This window comes from Sceloporus undulatus, unplaced genomic scaffold (genome assembly GCF_019175285.1).
Source record: "Sceloporus undulatus isolate JIND9_A2432 ecotype Alabama unplaced genomic scaffold, SceUnd_v1.1 scaffold_12, whole genome shotgun sequence".
In the NCBI taxonomy this organism is placed as follows: Eukaryota; Metazoa; Chordata; class Lepidosauria; order Squamata; family Phrynosomatidae; genus Sceloporus; species Sceloporus undulatus.
The window spans coordinates 4,703,533-4,722,298 of NW_024802934.1; the positions used below are offsets into that span (position 1 = coordinate 4,703,533).

General features: G+C 38.1%; 1 protein-coding gene across 2 annotated transcripts in view; it reads left to right on the forward strand.

Annotated features, from left to right (window-relative positions):
• LOC121917203 (myosin heavy chain, cardiac muscle isoform-like) overlaps positions 1-18,766 on the forward strand; it is a 115,760-nt gene that overhangs the window by 93,102 nt on the left and 3,892 nt on the right. For both annotated transcript variants that reach the window (XM_042442947.1, XM_042442948.1), the window contains 8 exons: positions 5,976-6,091; positions 7,391-7,583; positions 8,249-8,452; positions 11,296-11,421; positions 12,600-12,770; positions 13,299-13,403; positions 14,711-14,806; positions 17,650-17,787. In XM_042442947.1, the coding sequence (XP_042298881.1) occupies positions 5,976-6,091; positions 7,391-7,583; positions 8,249-8,452; positions 11,296-11,421; positions 12,600-12,770; positions 13,299-13,403; positions 14,711-14,806; positions 17,650-17,787 (1,149 nt within the window). The remainder of the gene's footprint in view (positions 1-5,975; positions 6,092-7,390; positions 7,584-8,248; positions 8,453-11,295; positions 11,422-12,599; positions 12,771-13,298; positions 13,404-14,710; positions 14,807-17,649; positions 17,788-18,766) is intronic.

The window sequence follows — 18,766 nt, forward strand, 5'->3', positions numbered from 1 at the left end:
ATATGGAGGTCTAAAATGCCCCAAGGGGGGCAGTCTTTTTTTTTTTTTAACTGTGCAACATCCCATTTTACTCTTAAGATAGCCCTGAGAAACACTAAAATGGCTCTAGGGAGTTGTACTTTGCACATTCCTCGTTTAAACAGAGGTGGTGATGGTGGTGATTACAATGATGATCATGCTTTTATCAAAGGCCTGAAGCAGTATTTCAACATTATGGTTTCCATCTAACTTCTAGAGAAGGCATGCATCAAATTATACCCAATGAGTAGTAGCTGAACAGATGAGATCTTGCAATAAAATGTTGTGGAATTTTCCTGGTCTGTGTGTAGTGTGTGTGTGTGTGTGTGCACACACCTCGTTGGAGGTGGTGGGGGGAAATCCAAAAGTCAAATTCACAAGCAGGAGCTAATTTTTATCAAGCACAGTGGTATTTCTTAATTTTCATCTGACAGATTATTGAAGTCAGATAAATGTGTTGTTTCATTATCAGTATCAATGTTCATAATATAGCCCTCTTGTACTGAGTCAGTAATGGCCATTGACTGGCTCGTTTAAAAATCTACAGACTGAATCCTGTTGATGTATATATTAGCAGTTCACTTTTTCCACTTTGTCTTCAGTGGCAAAGAAAGGCAAACAAAATCTATTGGCTCCAAGAAGCCTATTTCTTCAGTGACTTCCTTCTCTCACAGCTGCTGTGCTTGCAACCCTTTTCCTTCTGTAGCCACAGTCTACATCAGCACAGTTGGGCCATCATTGTGCACTAACATGATTCCAACCACTGACTGCACATCACATTGTACAATCTGACTGTATAATACCTAGTGTGATAGCATCAACTGTTTTTTTAAACAAAAGAACCAATGTCTAAACCTCAGAGATCTTGAGAGCAGATTAAATGTGTGGCCACATACCCCAGAACAGGGAAGGAGGCATTGAGCATCCACCAAGACTAATTAAGAGGACACCGAGTCCCTTCTAAAATAATCTGGCAAAATTGGACCACCAAGGCTCCTATGTAGTTGAGCGTCATCAGGAATTATCAATCATAGAATCATAGAGTTGGAAGAGACTACAAGGACCATCCAGTCCAACACCCTTCCATGCAGGGAGAAATAATCAAAGTACTCCCAACTGATGGTCATCCAGCCTTTGTTTTAAAACCTCCAAAGAAGGAGACTCCACCACACTCTGAAGGAGCATATTTCATGGTCAAACAACTCTTACCATCAGGAAGTTCTTCCTAAATTCCCAACTCTAAATTCCCAACTCTACCTTTTCTAGTTATTCCCACCAACTGTCATACATATGTTCTTCTATCCCATCGAATCCAAGAAAGAAAACATGCACATACTTCTTAGAATCTTTGATGAAAGAGTAACAATAGAAGGACTAAATAAATGTCTACACAGAAGTACTGTAATCTGTTACTTCAAAGGGACATATAGAGAAATGTGTTTAGAAGGATGAGGACCTATGGTCCTCTAGATGTTGATTACCTATTACCTGCTGATGGTCTGTGATCACACAATATCGTACAGTGCTATTTTTACCATTATTTATCACCATTGGCTGTTACCATTGACTTGGGTGAGGTGGGACTTTGAGTCCAACAACATCTGGCAGGTCACATATTCCACAAACCTGGTGTATTTGGAACTGTTTGTGGCAACAGTTAAATGCATGAATTTTGTTAAACATGTCTGTTTTTGTTTGTTAATCAAACTATTTGTGACAGATGGGTTAAATATACTCCCCATGCACTGTAGTCCTTGTCTTGCTTCCTCCATATGCCTCAAGGTATATTATTGGTGAAAGGAAAAGACAGATTCATTAAATGCATTCATGCATTTAATGTCATGTCTTTTTTAACTCTGAGCACCCACCAGCAGAAATTAACAAAGTATGACTGTAAAAGGATTCACTTTTCTTTCTCTCTTTTTTTTTTAAAAAAAAATCTTGCTTTTGTAGCCAAATATTAGGTTTCCACATAACAACATTTTAATCAATGAACAGAAATCATGTACTTTCAGTTTCTTTCAAAATCTATTAAAAGAAAACACCTATCAGTTGCAACAGTCTTTTGAAAATCTGCATTCTGGAAAGTAACCAATATATTTCAATTCAACAGAAAATTCTTCTTTGTAACTGCTTTTTACCATATATAACAACTCATGTGCTTTTTAGCCAGACATGTTAATAACCCATTTAGAGACCATTTCTATTCTGCAATAATTATATCTATAATAAAATTAGACACTGTTTCCTGTACTATTATTTGACACTTTATTATTGTATATAATCGAAATTGTACTCCAGCAGAGTTTGGGATTGTGCAATCCTCCAAGATTTGTTAAACTGCAAGTCCCAGCAGCCTTAGTCAGCATAGCCAATGGTGATGAATGCTATGAACTACAGTTTAACAACATCTGTAGGGCCACATGATTCCCAATCTGTAATATACAGACATAATATAAAATAATTGTTTTTACAGTATCACCTACTTCCTTCTGGTGTGTTTGGATTTTTTACACACTCACCACTTGCTCCTAGTCTTGCACAACTCACAATAAATCTGTTGCTAAATTCTTCATGTTATTCAATTTTTAAAAACTGTCAAGTCCTGGTTATTTAAGATCTTGACATGATTTTCTTTCAAAGCTGCTGTTTTAAATTCATTAGTAATAACAGCATGAGTATGCCATATATTCTCATTAATCTTATGTCTGCACTTATTGGACCATTAGCCTTTAAAGCGTACTTTTTGTTTTTTCCTTTCTTTTATTCTTCCATTAGTCACTGATAGCCTAGATAATAACTTTTTGATACTCTGAAATTCTGTTAATAACTTTTCAAACTAAGTTATCAGCTGGTTTACATCATCATTCCTTATTAGGTTAAAAATGAATATTGTATCTAAAAGTACTCATATCAATTGTTTGTCTGGCCCAAAACATTTACACATATGCATTTATGTCATAACATAATGATTCAGAAGAAAATATGTTCTTCTTCAGACTTCACCTTCCACAAATAACTGGTCAGGGTGCCTGAGGGACTTCTCAGACCTCTGGTTCAGAAAGAAACATTTCTAAGCTCTTTTTGCAAGAATCTGTTCCTTTACATAATTGATCATTCCCATTTCTCAGCGAGTTAGTAAGTACACTCCTTATACATATTGGACATTCTTTATACTTATTTTATATTACTTTCTGACATACAGCCAACAAAGTCACTAGTGACCTTTTTTGTACGTCAATGTTTTACACACACACTTTTGTAAATAAAAAAATTGAAGATCCAAAGGGATATTCATTGCATTTGAATAATGTTAATTCAACAGATCATTCATTCATTCATTCATTCATGTAATCCTGTACTTCTTCATGCCTTCCTTCCTAATTCCTGCTGCTTTTCAGCATATACTATTCAGTTCACTGGCCAGTTATTTCTTCAGCCTCTTGAGATCCACCCTGCAACCAAATCCTGGATTTTAAAAGCTTCAAGTGCCATAAATTCAGAGGTAGAAAACAAATACAGGTATACCCCAGTTAACAAATATTCTGACAGTGAAACTACAAACCCTGACCAGCCTCCACTTTTCTCATTATCCTCTGGTAACTAGGGTCCAAAACACACTGCGGAAATAATCTAGTTTGAGACTGCTTTAACTGTCCTAACTCAGTGCTAGGGAACTGGGAATTGTAGTTTGTTGTGGCACCACAGCTCTCTGACAGAGAATGCTAAATGTCTCACAAAACTACAGTTCTCAGAATTCCCTACCATTGATCCAGGGCAGTTAAAGTGGTCACAAACTGGGTTATTTCTGCAGTGTGTTTTGGATTTGGAAGTTTCTTAGTAGAGTTGGAATTGAGATGATGGTGAAACGGATTCAACAAATAAATAAAACAAATAAAATCTCACCTATTTAAGGCTTACTCATTGAAAGTCTGCTTAAACAAAAATGTCTTTGCTTGCCAAGAAAGCAAAGCAGGGAAGAGACTAGCCTAAATTCCCACAGAAGGGAGCCCCAGAGGGTGGGAGCAGTGACTGAGAAATGATCTCTCTTGTGCCCTCGCCAACTCAGCTTTTGATGGTGGCAGGACCAAGAAAGCCTTCTCCTGCATATCTTACAGTTGTGGCAGGTTCATATAGGGAGATATTGTCTTTCAGATAATCTGGGCTTAAGTTATATGTTAACATACTTGGAGTAGCTGGTGGGGCAGTATTATCTACTCTCCCATTTTCTCTATTTTTTGCTGTTTTCACATGCCCAGTAAGGGATTCTGGAGACAGCTGCTATTTACTGTACCTTTCCTGTTGTAGGCAGGCATACATGGCTCCAGTAGGACCAACTAGAATCCCACGTTTTCCCAGCTCAAGCTTCATTGCAGACATATTACAGTGGGCTCTTCTTATCAGCAGGCTTGCCATCCACGGATTTTAGCTTCTGCAGCTGGCAAGCCCTGCTTTGAATGGAGGTGTGTGCCCGTGGCTGTGTGGCCATAAGGAGCAATGGGACTTGAGGTCCCACATTTTTTCTTATCCGGGAAGTGGTCCAGAACAGTTCCCGCATAGATATGAAGGGACAACTGTGTTTTTAATTTCTTGTGTAGTTTTCATATGGTTTTATATTATACAATGGTGGAGGTTTTTTTATTATTATTATTATTAGCGTTTTTAAACTGATCTTCTATCAAAGCCACTCCCATGCTGGGAGAAAGGTGGCATATAAATGTAATAAATAATAATAATATAAAGAACATATGTTTGGCAACCAGAATGAAAATTGTAGAGAAAGAGGAGGCTTGTGAAAGAAAAAGTCATCCCTGAATGCATTTTAGAGGGAGCCTTCAAGTGGTCACTAGAAGGCGCAAAACATTTTCTTTAACTTATGCAAGGCTTACCTGACCTGGCTGTTTCATTTCAAATTGGCATCTTTTTTTTGTGTGTGTGGTGGTGGATGAGCCTACCCCTACCCTTTTCACATTAATTCTGCTTTTAGTATAAAATTTTCTGTTAAAGAAGTGATGCCCAGGGCCTCGTCTACTTTGTTAACTGTATATACAAACTTGTTACATAATTCCTTTTGATAGAAAAACTTGGTTTTCTGCTTGTAGATATTTAGTGTGGCTATACAACCATTGCCAGCTGGAGAGTATATTTGTACAGAACACAAAAAGTGACTGAAACTTGTATGCCACTCATGCTACTATTGTAGCTGCTGTGCCACAAGTAGAGGTATAAACAGGGGACACAATGAAAACATGTCCTACTCAAGGCAAACATTATTCAAAATTTTTTCAACATTTTGTTATATGGTGGCCTGGGTAGGAATCTCATAGTAAAGTAGCTCTGATGCTTCTCTATAAGAGAGCTTCTCTGACACCACTTAGGATTTAATACACAAAACTGTTGATAGCCCTTGATTCTTACCCAGAAATCTCGAGTGGCCTGGCTGCATGAGCTGTCTTCTTGCATCATCTATAGTGGTAGATCCTATGTGGCACAGTTCAACTGAACATAGGATTGAACTCAAGATTTGGAAAAGTTACTTCTTTGGATGTATCTCCCAGAATTCCCCAACCAGCATGACCACTACCCACTAGCCATGCTGGCCCAGGGTTTGTAGGACTTGTATTCCAAAAAGTAACTTTCTCCAAACTATGATGAACATTAGCGACATAGGCTCAAAACACACTGCAGAATAATCCAGTTTGTGATTGCTTTAACTGTCCTGGATCAGTGCTAGTTAATTCTGAGCACTAAAGTTTTGTGAGACATTTAGCCTTCACTATCAGAGTGCTCTGGTGCTACAATAAACTACAATTCCCAGGATTCCCTAGCACTGAGCCAGGGCAGTTAAAGCAGTCTCAAACTGAATTATTTCTACAGTGTGTTTTGGGCCGTTGTCTATGCATATGTTGGTTTGTTTGTTTTTAAATGCCATAAAATATATATTGTATATTTTTCAGGGGGCTCTGGAACATGAAGAAAGCAAGACATTACGTTTTCAACTGGAGCTTTCCCAAATTAAAGCAGATTTTGAAAGGAAACTGGCAGAAAAAGATGAAGAAATTGAAAACTTCAGGTATAGTATGTTCACAAAGTGGTTTGTTCAAAGAGCTGCAGCTAGATTGTTAACTGGATCTGGCTACAGGGAGCACTTTCTTGCAACAGCGCTACTGACTGCCAATTCTGAGCAAATTCAAAGTGCTGATTATGACCTTTGAAGCACTATATGGCTCAGGTCCAGGTTATCTGAAGGACTGTATTCTCACATTTAAACCTACAAGTGTTTTGAGATCCTAGGCAGAGGGCCTTTTCTCTGTTCCACCATACTCACAGGAACATCTGGTGAAAACATGAAAAAGAGACTTCTCAGTGCCTACTCCAGGCTCTCAAACTCCCTTTCAAGAGGACTTAGGTATCTTCCTTGCTATCTTTCCTCAGGCAGGTTAAGACTTTTTCCACCTATATTTTGTTTATCTGTTGTTTTCAATAGTTTTTGTGTTGTGTTTTTAACTGGTTTTAATTATATGGAAAGTTTAATGATATTTTAAACTTTTGTGTTTGGTATATTTTTAGCTATGTCTCTTTTAATGTTGTAAGCCTCCTTGAGTCGCAAACAGGGGAAAAGGTGGGTTGTTATTGTTTTTGTTATTATTTGAGCCAGTCTTTATATAAAATGTAGCAAATGTGGCAAGGGCAGGATTGACAGCAGATAAGATTTCTAGTTTTAATCATGCATTGAGTTGGATCTAGAGTAAGCTAGCTGAACTTAGTTTCTATTTTTGTCATTACATAACTAATTTTGGCCCTTTGGTTTCAACAACATGTTAAATTCAACTAATGGATCCAAAGTATTCTTTTAAAGCAGTAGACAGAAATGCTCTGTGCCTTGTACCCACCTTCAACATTTCTCATACTAGTACTGCCAAATGAAACACTAAGTAGAAGAGGGCAATTTACTTCTGCTTATGAATCTGTTTTGCCATCTGCACACGCTGTCTTAATTTGCAAGATTGTTGTTAAGATTGATTGATAATTACTGTCTGCACAATATGTTGACAAAAGATACATTAATAAACAAGAGGATATAAACAAGAGAAACAACATTTTTTTCTCATTTGAGAACAGTTTTTTAGAGAACAGATTCAAAATGAGAGTACAGTAGTAAGAATGATACAGTAAGAACCTTGAGACAGAAATGAAAATGAATGCTGAATTTTGTTATTCATTGATTCCACTAAAATAAATCTGTTGGAAGGTAACCTTTGTGCAGTTTTTTTTAAAAAAGCTTTTAAGCCCAATATATATAATCCAAGATATGGAAATTAGGAGAAGAAAAGCCTATTCCAATATTGCTTATATGTTCTTTGAAAATCAGGAGAAACCAACAGCGTACTATAGACACCCTGCAGTCTACCCTGGATTCAGAAGCTAAGAGTAGGAATGAGGCCATTCGCCTGAAGAAAAAGATGGAAGGAGACCTCAATGAAATGGAAATCCAGCTTAGCCATGCTAACCGACATGCTTCTGAGGCAACAAAGACCACACGTATTCTTCAGGCTCAAATAAAGGTAACATTTCCTTGCATCTTTTGCCCCACTGTGGGGAAAATAGCTGGGCGCCAGGGCTGACTTAACAGAAAAACCAGAGAGGAAAGTGTTATGAAGATCTCCCATATCCATGTGCCTTCTTCCTTGCAGAACACAAGTGTCACAGCCTCATTTGATAAACTGAATCAAATTTGGAAGCACTATATGCAAATGAGCATCCCATGTAATTTGGTTGTGAGTCTCATTCAAAAATAGTGTGCATTATGTATAGCAGAATTTCATCCAGGCAGCTTTGTTTCCATCTGTCATGACAGCAAGATCATCATCTGGTATTTTATCTTGTTGAGGCACTGGCCTCCTAGCAATAATCTTAGAAGGATATAGGAAAGATGAGGTTACCTTATGAGAGCACTTGGACTCTTGTTTCTCTTGATGAAACTCATGTGTAGATCATTTTGGGAGATCTCTGCTTCAAATGATGTGATTGTGTAATTTCTACTTCCTCGATACTTATCCTGACACCTACTAGAGAGACTGGGTTACAACTCCCATCACTCCAGCCAGAACACTGGATGGAGATGTGGAGAGTCATAGTCCAACAGATGTGAAGGGCCTCATGTTGGGGATAGCTGCTCTACGCAATAGAGAGACATCCACCTGTGCTGAAGAAATCTCTTTCTTTTCAGGATCTGCAAGTGCAGCTTGATGATACAACTCATTTGAATGAAGACTTCAAGGAGCAGCTGGCAGTCTCTGACCGGCGGAATACTCTCCTCCAATCTGAGCTGGATGAGCTGAGGGCTCTGTTGGACCAGACAGAACGTGGCCGTAAACTGGCTGAGCAAGAGCTGCTGGAAGCCACAGAACGTGTTAACCTTCTGCACACCCAGGTTGGTTCTCTGATAAATTTTGCTGATTTCCCCAGTCCCCAAACATTCTGTAGAATAGTCATGGTGGAGGACAATGCAGATTTTGGACAAAATATGACCTCATTAGCAAGCAAGCTTGTACAAAAGTCCTTCATTCCCCAGGGGAGGAGGAAAATAAATTGCATATTACATGGTGAGCAATAATTTTAACATGTTTGTAGTTTCCTGGCCTCTAGATAAAAGAAAATTGGCTTTGAACTACACTTCTATGACCTCTTCCACCTCACTTAACATAATATTTACCCAACAAGAAAATTGTTTTTCTCCTGTTGTGGTCTCTTTCTGTCCAAATGACCTTCTTTACTTTTCTACTGTTCTCCCCTTGTATCACATTCTCTTACAAGAACATTAAAGAATTATTCATAGCATTTCATTACCAGAATGTTATTTCCTGTTGCTTGTCTGAGTTCAGGTCAGCCAAACAACAAATTCTTTGGTTAGGGCATGACCCAGGCACATAGTAAGCATTTGCTATTTCAATTGGAGAATGTTAATGTAATTTCCTTCTATGAAATAAACAAAATTTATAAAATGCATAATCTGGGCTAGATTGTCTTCTGTGTTGTTTTCTTATTCACAGTTTGGCATAAAATTATCACCCCAATATTGACACTGTACTTAATTGTACAACAGAGTGGGCTGCATAGATAATGTCTAAGCCTATTATTTTGATGAGGGCAGCTTCAAGATGTCATTTTCTGTAAACTGTTTTTGATTGCCTGAAATGTAGATTTCATCTCATTTTGTGAGAGATTGTTTTGCATTAGATGAAAAAAAATGCTAGAAAAACATTGAGCCAATTTTTCCAAAAGCAAAATACAGTCTTAGCTCTGCACTGAATTACTTTATCACATATGTTCTCAATACTCAGGATAGAAGCTCAGGGAGAGGATTCATCTTGGAAGCAAAAACTGAGCTTCTTGTAGGGAATGGCCCAGAGCATTTTGCTGCCTGAGATAGGACAGTAAATGGCAACTTCCACTTATTGCAGTGAAAGTGCATGGTACCAAAACAAACCAAGTTATGTAGACAGATAAGGCAGCACAAGCACTGGCAGCAAAATAGCAAATTAAATCACTAGCTATTTGCTACCTTTTAACACACACCAAATCTGCTGCCTAGGATGGCTGCTGTACTCTTTTTGATGGTAGGGCCAACCCTACCTCATTGACTTTTATAATCTCTTCTGAACCTCTCTGGGTCCAGATCTAATTAGCAGTCCTAACTAGATTAAACCCACTGAATAAATAAGAACATTGTATGTAAACTCTTAAGTAAGTTCCATTCATTTAAGTTGGGGTTGGCAGTCCCTGTCCCTTACCCCACTCCAGGCTGGTGTCACAAATGCCAAACATAAAGCTAAAGAAAAGCTAGCAGTCACCCCCAGTTCAGTTTTAGCTTTACTGTCAGATGATTTTGTTGCAGGGTTTTGCACCCCTCCAGCTCCCTCAGTGGGAAAAAATGGAGCTAAAGTAAAACCAGCGATTACCAGTTTTGCTTTAGTTTTATTTTAAGCTCTTTCCTTTCCTTGGGCAGGCTATAAGGTTGTGGAGTTTCTTTGTGTCAATGGCTATTTTTGTTTCAACTCAGTGCTTTGGGTGATTTTTTTTAGTGATTATTTAGTCTTTTCTGGGTTTTTGAGGGTGATGTTGTTGTTGTACAAAAGAGTGTTTTGAAGGAATTGGGTGCCACACAAAAAAAAAAAAAAAAAGGGGGGGGGGGGGGGCTTCCCACAGCCTCCATTTTCCTCATCCTATTTTAAAGCACATGTCATCTCCCCCTCCCACTACTTTAGTCAAAAGAAGTTTTCTAGGGTAGCTTAATGCACAAGGGAAAAGGGATTGGGATGGAGTCTGGAGGTTTTTAAAAAGAGACTGAAGGGCTATCTGTCAGGAGTGTTTTGATTAAGTATTCCTGTATGGCAGGTGATTGGATTGAATGGCCCCCATGGTCTATTTCAACTCTATGATTCTATAGAAAAAGGAAGAAATGTGCTGTTTATTATTTGGGCCACTTTGCATACTGGAAGAAAAATGGGATATTATTTATAATTATTATTTTTATTTATAATAAAGATTTATTTTTATTTTATTTATTGCTAGCCCACCCAGTCACGAAGAATCCGGGCGGGTTACAACAATAAAATACATCAAATTACAATAGAGTTAAAAAAAATCAAACCCTAGACCTACCCCCCCATTCCAAATACTAAAACAGAATTAAACATTAATAGTATAAAAACATTAAAAACATTAAAGACATTAAACAAAACACCAAAATTTTTTTATGGTATTTATACCCCGCCCTTCAGCCCTAAAGGCTATCAGAGCAGCTTACAATTATTATTTTTAATTAGACAGTTTCCTGCCCTCAGGCTTACAATCTAAATATACTTTAAAAAAATTAATGAAGTGACATTTTAATATAATAATGTGTAGCACTTGGGCCCAAACACTATACTCTAGTTGGAACTACAGTTGGATTTAAGCCTAATTCTATTCTGTACTTAGGAAAATATAGACAGTGATAACCCATTTACTTGTGATATAGTATGTGTACAGCGATTAGAAGCATTATTTTTGTGGGCTACAACTTCCAGTCTCAACTTGGCCAGTGTGACCACAAGCTAAGAGACTCTGGGAGCTGCAATCCAAAAAGGTAACTTACCAAACCCTGTATGTGAAATTGAATTCAGTCAGTATTGTACATAATTGGATCAGCACTAGTCCTAGGAGATGATAAAGACAGTTATATGCTTCTGATGAATGAACACTCCTTTTTCTCTTCTTTCTTTCCAAATCCAGAATACAAGTCTGATCAGTCAGAAAAAGAAACTAGAGACTGATATTGCTCAAATGCAAAATGAAGTGGAAGAAGCCATACAGGAGTGCAGGAATGCTGAAGAAAAAGCCAAGAAAGCAATAACTGATGTAAGTTGGCTAGTCCCCTCCTGTATGTACCTACTCTGGGTTTCCCCCCCCCCTTGTCACTCATTTCTGAAACAAGTATATTTTTATGTAGGCAAATCAGAGTTTATGAACATTATTTTATTTGGACATACTAAGATGTTTCTCTTTTTCCAATATACCATATCCCCGTATATGAGCCCTTATATCTATGAGCATGATCTTCCTAGGCATATTTGATGGATATAAGGGAGAAGGTCTTGTTGGTGGCTACTCCCAAACTTTGAAACTCACTCCCTAGGGAGGCTAGAAAGCCTCCCTCCATAATGATGTTCTTCCAGGAAGTGAAAACTCTCCTATTCCTACAAACTTTCAGGAATTGACTGCAATGGGCTTTTAATGGTGTGTTGTTTTGTTTATTATACTACTTTTTAATTGATGTTTAAATAGTTTTATTTTTATAGATCGATTAAAATAACACTCGTATATGAAACAGATTTCTTTAATATCTTTAAACTGTTCAAGTCTCAACATAAGGTACTGAATTCCAGTACTGGGGAATACTACTACTTCTGGGTGCTCTTTGGCAAGTTACATTCTCTCAGCCTCAGAAGAAGGCATTGGCAAGCCCCTTCTAAACAAATCTTGGCAAGAAAACCCTATGATAGGGTCACCTTCGAGTCACTATAAGTCAGAAACAACTTGAAGGCACATGGCCTATTACTACAGGAGGAGGAGGAGGAGGTGGTTAGAATTTAGGCCACACTAGGTGTGGCCATCAGATTGCTTTTCAAATCTCTTAGAAGTGATAAAGTTTAGGCCTCTGCAAGACTGAGTGTTTCCTTTCTGGAGACAGGGAGAGATGAAGGAAGGAAAGAAGGAAGGATGGAAGGAAGGAAGGATTGAAGAACCATTAGAAAGAGACATTTGACTTGCCTGATTTTGGTTTGTGCTCCATCTACAGCCAACTTCAGTTCCTAACCAATGATCATAACACCCTCAGCATAAAAAAAAAAGGGGGGAGGTCTGCCACTGATTTAGTCCCATCATGATTTTATAACATAACCATGAAAGACACTTATGTGAAATGTAACAACTCTGTATCAGTGGTATGCTTTGTCCAGGGAGATTTTCCTGGTATCTACCTTGTGAAGATGTGTCCTGTTTCTTTGACATGATTTTGTACCTTTATCTTATTTCAGGCCTCCATGATGGCTGAAGAACTTAAAAAAGAGCAAGATACCAGTGCTCACCTAGAGCGAATGAAAAAGAACATGGAACAGACTATTAAAGATCTGCAAAAGAGACTGGATGAAGCAGAGCAAATTGCTCTCAAAGGGGGCAAGAAGCAGATTCAAAAGCTGGAATCCAGGGTGTGTATCTAACAGTCTACTTGTGATACCTATTGCTACACTTCAATCGCCTTTGACCATAAAAGTTTCATGGGCCCTTAGTATCCACTAGGGTTTGATCATGGATACTAAAATCCATAGATGCTCAAGTCCCATTAAATGTAATGGCATAGTAAAATGGTGTCCCTCATATAAAATGCTAAAATCAAGCTTCGCTTTTTGGAATGTATATTGTTTCTGAATATTTTCAAGCTGTGGATGGCTGAATCTGTGGATAAAGAATTTATGGATATGGAGATCTGACTGTAGTGTGTTCATACTTAAAGTGGGAATTCAAATCATACCAGAGTTGTTATGTAACAGATAGTATTATACAGGAGAGTTCAATACTGATGCCAAAAGCCTTTTAGTAAATACTGTTAAAGTACATTCAGAATACTTAATATTTAATATCGAGTTCTTTGAGTTACTGCTATGAAGCAGAACCACTCTGAAAACAATGCTTGCTGCTCTGTATATACAATATGAATGCTTTTTGTCTGGGTGCAGGTCCGTGAGCTGGAAAATGAACTAGAGGCAGAGGTTCGTCGTAATACAGAATCTCTGAAAGGAGTCCGCAAATATGAGAGGCGAATCAAAGAGCTGACTTACCAGGTAATCATAATTAAAATAGGACAGCTGCAATATTGTATATTTACTTTCCAAACACAGAAGCTAGCCCTGTCACTGAAATAAAGTAGAATTGCCAGAGACTTTGCATATCCATGCCAGTAAGTAACAGCCCAAGGATGAATCTCAGCAGCTCTTTTTTCCTTCTCTCTCTGTCATCTTCTATGCTGCCTGAAGCAGCTCTTAGAAGACTGAGATGTCTGGATCAAAGATGCTTCTGTCTCTCATTTTCTGCCTCTCCCTCCTTCTGAGCCCCTCAGTCATGCCAGGAAACATGGAAGGAAGAAAATGAGAATGCAAGTTTGCAGCTAGGAAGCCAAGCATACACAGTTTTCAGTGCAGCCTAGAGGAGTAGCAATATCAGCCAATTGTGTCAGTTGTATTGCTACCAGAATGTAATGTGTTGATTGTTGTATGTGTGATGGTTGATACATACTGGATCGTTGTAAAGATTTGGCTGAGCAGAGTTCTCAACAATTTATTTGATTAGTCCTAGTTAACTATTTTGCTGTGGCTTTGGAGAATCAAAACCAAAAGGAATCCATACCCAAATGTATCCATTCCAACTTGTCAAGAACAGGGACGTAGCCAAGGGAGGGGGGGTTCTTGGGGTCCGGACCCCCCCCTCCATGACAAAAATAAAGGGGTTGGGCTGTGCTGCGCCGCCGCCCCCCCCCAATTATAAAAGGGGCCCACTCCCGGCCCCCCCCCCCCCCATCCTAAAATCCTGGCTGCGTCCCTGTCAGGAAACAGTGTAAACATTAGGTGATCAGGACTGTTGAGATGGAAATGTCAACTTTTTTACTAGGTTAAATCTAGCAAGTCTGAGATCAATATCTAATGCTTGACTCTCTTAAATGGTGCTATGTACAGATACCCATTGACATGACCCTAGGTACAGTGCAATCCATGAGAACACCCAGCTCTATGATACTATTCCCATCTACCACTATGAGATTACTAGGTGGTGGTTGCTTAGCAACAGAAGAATAAAAGTCATTACCCAATTAATTGTTTAGAGAAGGAAGAACTCTATGACTTGTATTACTTCTGGGCTCTGTACTATCATTGACTTCATTTTCTTTCTCTTTTGACATTTATTGGTCATTGTGGGAGAAGACAGAGCAACCTTGCATGGGCCGTCTCAAGCTCCATCAAAGGAATACAATCTAATAATAATAATAATAATAATAATAATAATAATAATTTAGTCCATTGCCTTTACTAAGATTAGAATATCATTAATGAATGCCTGTCACAGTTTACCTTTTTCTTCTTTCGATACTTTAAAGGCAGAGGAAGACAAGAAGAACTTGACAAGAATGCAAGAATTGACTGATAAACTGCAGCTAAAAGTGAAAAGCTATAAGCACCAAGCAGAAGAAGCTGTAAGTTGGAACAGTGTAATGAAGGGGTTGGAGATCTTTGGCCCTCCTGATATTTTAGCCTACATTTCCACCATTCTACCCAGCATAGCTAATAGTGAGAGATTGTAGAAGTTATAGTTCAAAACCCTGGGAAGGTCAAAGGATCCTCACCTTTATTATGATGTGTGTATAATGAATGAATTGAGAATTAACCTAAACATTGCTGTGAACAGCTAAGATAAAAGAGTCTTCTTCAAATTACAGAAAGAAGACAAATTACTGATATGTTTTGCTTTGTTTTAAAGAAAGGGTGCTTTAACAGTTACTAGAACTTGGACTGCAAAAGGACATTATTATTCAAGACTGCTTATACCCAGCCTTTCCCCCCCAAACAAGGATTCAAGGTGGCTTACAAATTGAAACAAATACAAAAAGCAACATTAACATATAATTAAACTATTAACACCACTACAAACAGTTCTATACATACAATTTAAAATGTTAAAAAACGGTTTAAAAAAGCAGAACAAGTAAAACAATACAGCACACTCTTAAAACCTCTGTCTTTCTAGACACACAAGATTCTTTATTTATGTTTCTAAGTACATGCCTTTTTGTACTTTAAAATAATTAAAAGGATTCATATCAACATTATATTAAATTCATAGTGGCTTTCCATATTTAATTTAACGTTTATATAGACAGGAGTTCAGGACCACAGTAAGGGAGGATAAAAAAAACCTCAACATCATCTCTGTGGTCTCAATAAAAAAAATCACCCCTCTGAAAATGCTGTTTGTACTGGAAGAAAGAGAAGCTGCTACTGGTGCACAGCTTTGGTCTGGAAGATTTTCATCAGGACTGTGGTGTGAAATGTAAGGGTTAAAAATAAAAAGAAACTTCAACCATGCCACAGCTCTGAGTCCCCGTTGCACAGCTGCTGTTTACAGCTGAAATAATAAACACACACAAAGCCAAACCACACTTCTAAGAAAGCACGCATTTTGGCATCAGTTTTAATGACAGTTGGATTCTTATGAATTCTTACATCCCTTGTGCCAAGTAGGGGGTCTGGAAATGTTTCCAGTCACCATGATGGTACTTTATTCATTGGTAGCTTGCTGTCTACTGAATCCTGTAAATCTCGATACTGTATCTTTCTTTTTCAATATGCACAGTTCTCTCATCTCCAAATGAACAGAAGAAGGCTTTTAGAGTACATATAAAGTCCCTCCTATCAATGCTTCTTAAGCTATCTATTGTAAGGGAATGGCAATTTGTTTGTTTTTTTCCTGTGTGCCAGTGGATGGTACAATATTTGGCTATACAGTGGGTCCTTGTTATCTGCTGGGTTTGGTTCCAGGATCCCCTGTGGATAACAAAATCCGTGGATGTTCAAGTCCCATTAAATACAATGGCATAACAAAATGGTGTCCTTTATATAAAATTGGAAAATCCAGCTTTACTATTTGGAACTTTTACTTTTAAAAAATATTTTCAAGCCGTGGATGCTTGAATCTGTGGATAAAAAATCCATGAATAAGGAGGGCTGATTGTAATGTTATGTTTCTTTTCTGGTCACTCTGCAGAGACTGGAAAGTGATGATTCATGGACCAACACTGATCTATGGACCATCACCTTAAATAACATTGCCTATGAAAGTTTCTGAAACTCTCTCCCTGATACTTTGTATTGTGTCCATATGCAAATAAACCATATAGAAAAGGTTAATTTCTTCTCCTCAGCCATGCTAGCCTTTTCAAAAAAATAAAATGTCATAATTATATTTGTGATTCACTTCTGAACATAAGAGGGAATTATTCTTAATATGTATTGCATACAATCACAAAGCTAAATACAGTTTCATTAAACCACAGAACAGAAAATGAATTACACTTTGGTACAGAATCATTTGTCTTAGCATTCCAGTGCATGACAAATGATGCCACTCTGTCATAAAATGTGTCATTCTGTGTTCTGTTTATGCCTCAATGAATATCACAGATGGATCTGACTTAATACACTAAAGATCAGAAACAATGTGTTTTTGCTTTAATTTAATTAAAAATCTGTAGTACAAGGACAAGGTCTATAAAATAATTTGCTGTATAGGGTTTCAGTTAAAAATGAGAGTTCTCAAAAGGTGAGACAGACCTTCTTACTTGCTGCTAGAGGAGGCATTAAAATGTCTGTATTTCTTGTTTTGGCCAAAAGGCAAAATAGGAAACTCTTTTTCTTCTCCCTCACCCGTCATCCAGCCCAACTCTTGTTTCAATCAGTAATTCCCATCAGTGTTGACTCACACAGACGAAAATTTATGGAATATTCACTCATGGATTTTTGTGCTTCTTTGAGTTACCATCTGAACATGCTATGGTTTTAAGTAGCCTTTTTTTCAGCAACCCCCACCCTACAATATGGGGCCCTCCCACACTATATAATTATAGTACTACAATCCTATTTTTAACGGTCATGGCAACATCCTATTGAATCCTGATGTCCAGTTTATAGAGATGCATTTAGTATTCTCAGCCAGAGAGCTCTAGTGCCTCACCAACCTACTATAGAATCCCAAGATCCCATAGAATGGAGCCATGGCAGTTAAAGTGGAATCATAGCACTATAATTGTTTAGTACAAAAGGGCCACTGATTCCCTGCATTGTAACTTCTGCCACTTGATTGGTGGATCAAGGCCATTGGGTATCTTTGCTGGGGATGATGGGACATGTGGTCCAACATATATAAAGAGTAACAAATGATGGGAAGGGTGGCCTAGGCTTCTTGTTCCTGGCTTGCTTGCATATTGCAGAAGATATTATGGTAGTGAGACAATTTTCATGTCCCTTTGTTCCTCTCCAACAGGAAGCTCAAGCCAACCAGTACCTTGCAAAGTACAGGAAACAGCAGCATGAGCTGGATGATGCTGAAGAAAGAGCAGAAATAGCAGAATCCCAGGTCAATAAGCTCAGGACCAAGTCAAGAGATATAGGCATGAAAAAGGTATGTCATTGTCAGTCAGAGGAACCTGTAAAAGGAGTTTGAGTTGGGACCAATAATAAGGCAAGCAGGGGCAGGCAGACATGCTTCCAAAGACCTACCTTTCCCCTTTAGAGGGAACCCCTTTATGTGCCTGTATGTGTGAAACTGTCTCTCCTGTTTCTCCTCTTCCCAAAAAGGAGTAGAAGTTTCTGCTTGGTAGCATGAATCCTGTGTGATGTGATATGGTAGGTCTACCATGTCTAGTTCAGAGACAGATGAAGGGTGCTCCTTCCATCCCAGCTACCACTGTCCTGGCCTAGGAGGGAAAGAAGAAGGGCAATATCACCTTCTCTACTGCTATTCCCTTAGCTTTTTGTGTCATGTCTTTTTTGGATTATAAGCATGAGGGCAGGGAACTATCTAATTAACAATTTGTAAGCTGCTCTGACAGAAGAGTGGTGTATAAATGCAATGAATGAATGAATTAATGTAAAACTTCAAGCAAATATCAGCAAAAATGAAAACTATCAGAAGGTATCAACATGCTGAGCAAGATGATGAGATATTTTCCAATTTTTCACATTTCAGCACTTTGTCCTGAGTTTTTCAAAGGAGCTTTTGCATGCAAAATGATTTTTTTTGAAAGCAGGAAAAATTTCTTCTTCTTCTTCTTCTTCTTCTTCTTCTTCTTCTTCTTCTTCTTTCTTCTACATAAAACAATATTTTTACAGGAAAGAAACTTTTCCCTGCCAGAACCACCTTCAGAATGTTGTGCAAAAGAAGTCTTGGAATTTGATAAACCTATCACCAATTAACATATTTTTTCACAAGGTGCCTTGATGTTTCTTGAAAGCATAAAAAACATTTGAAAGTATTGTTAACATCCCTGGTATCAGGGAGGGAACCACCAGACCCTAGTGTGGGGTTGGGCAACTGTAGCCATCTAGATGTTTTATGAGTGCATCTCTTATTCCCAGTTCTGGGGAAAGAGTGGGATACA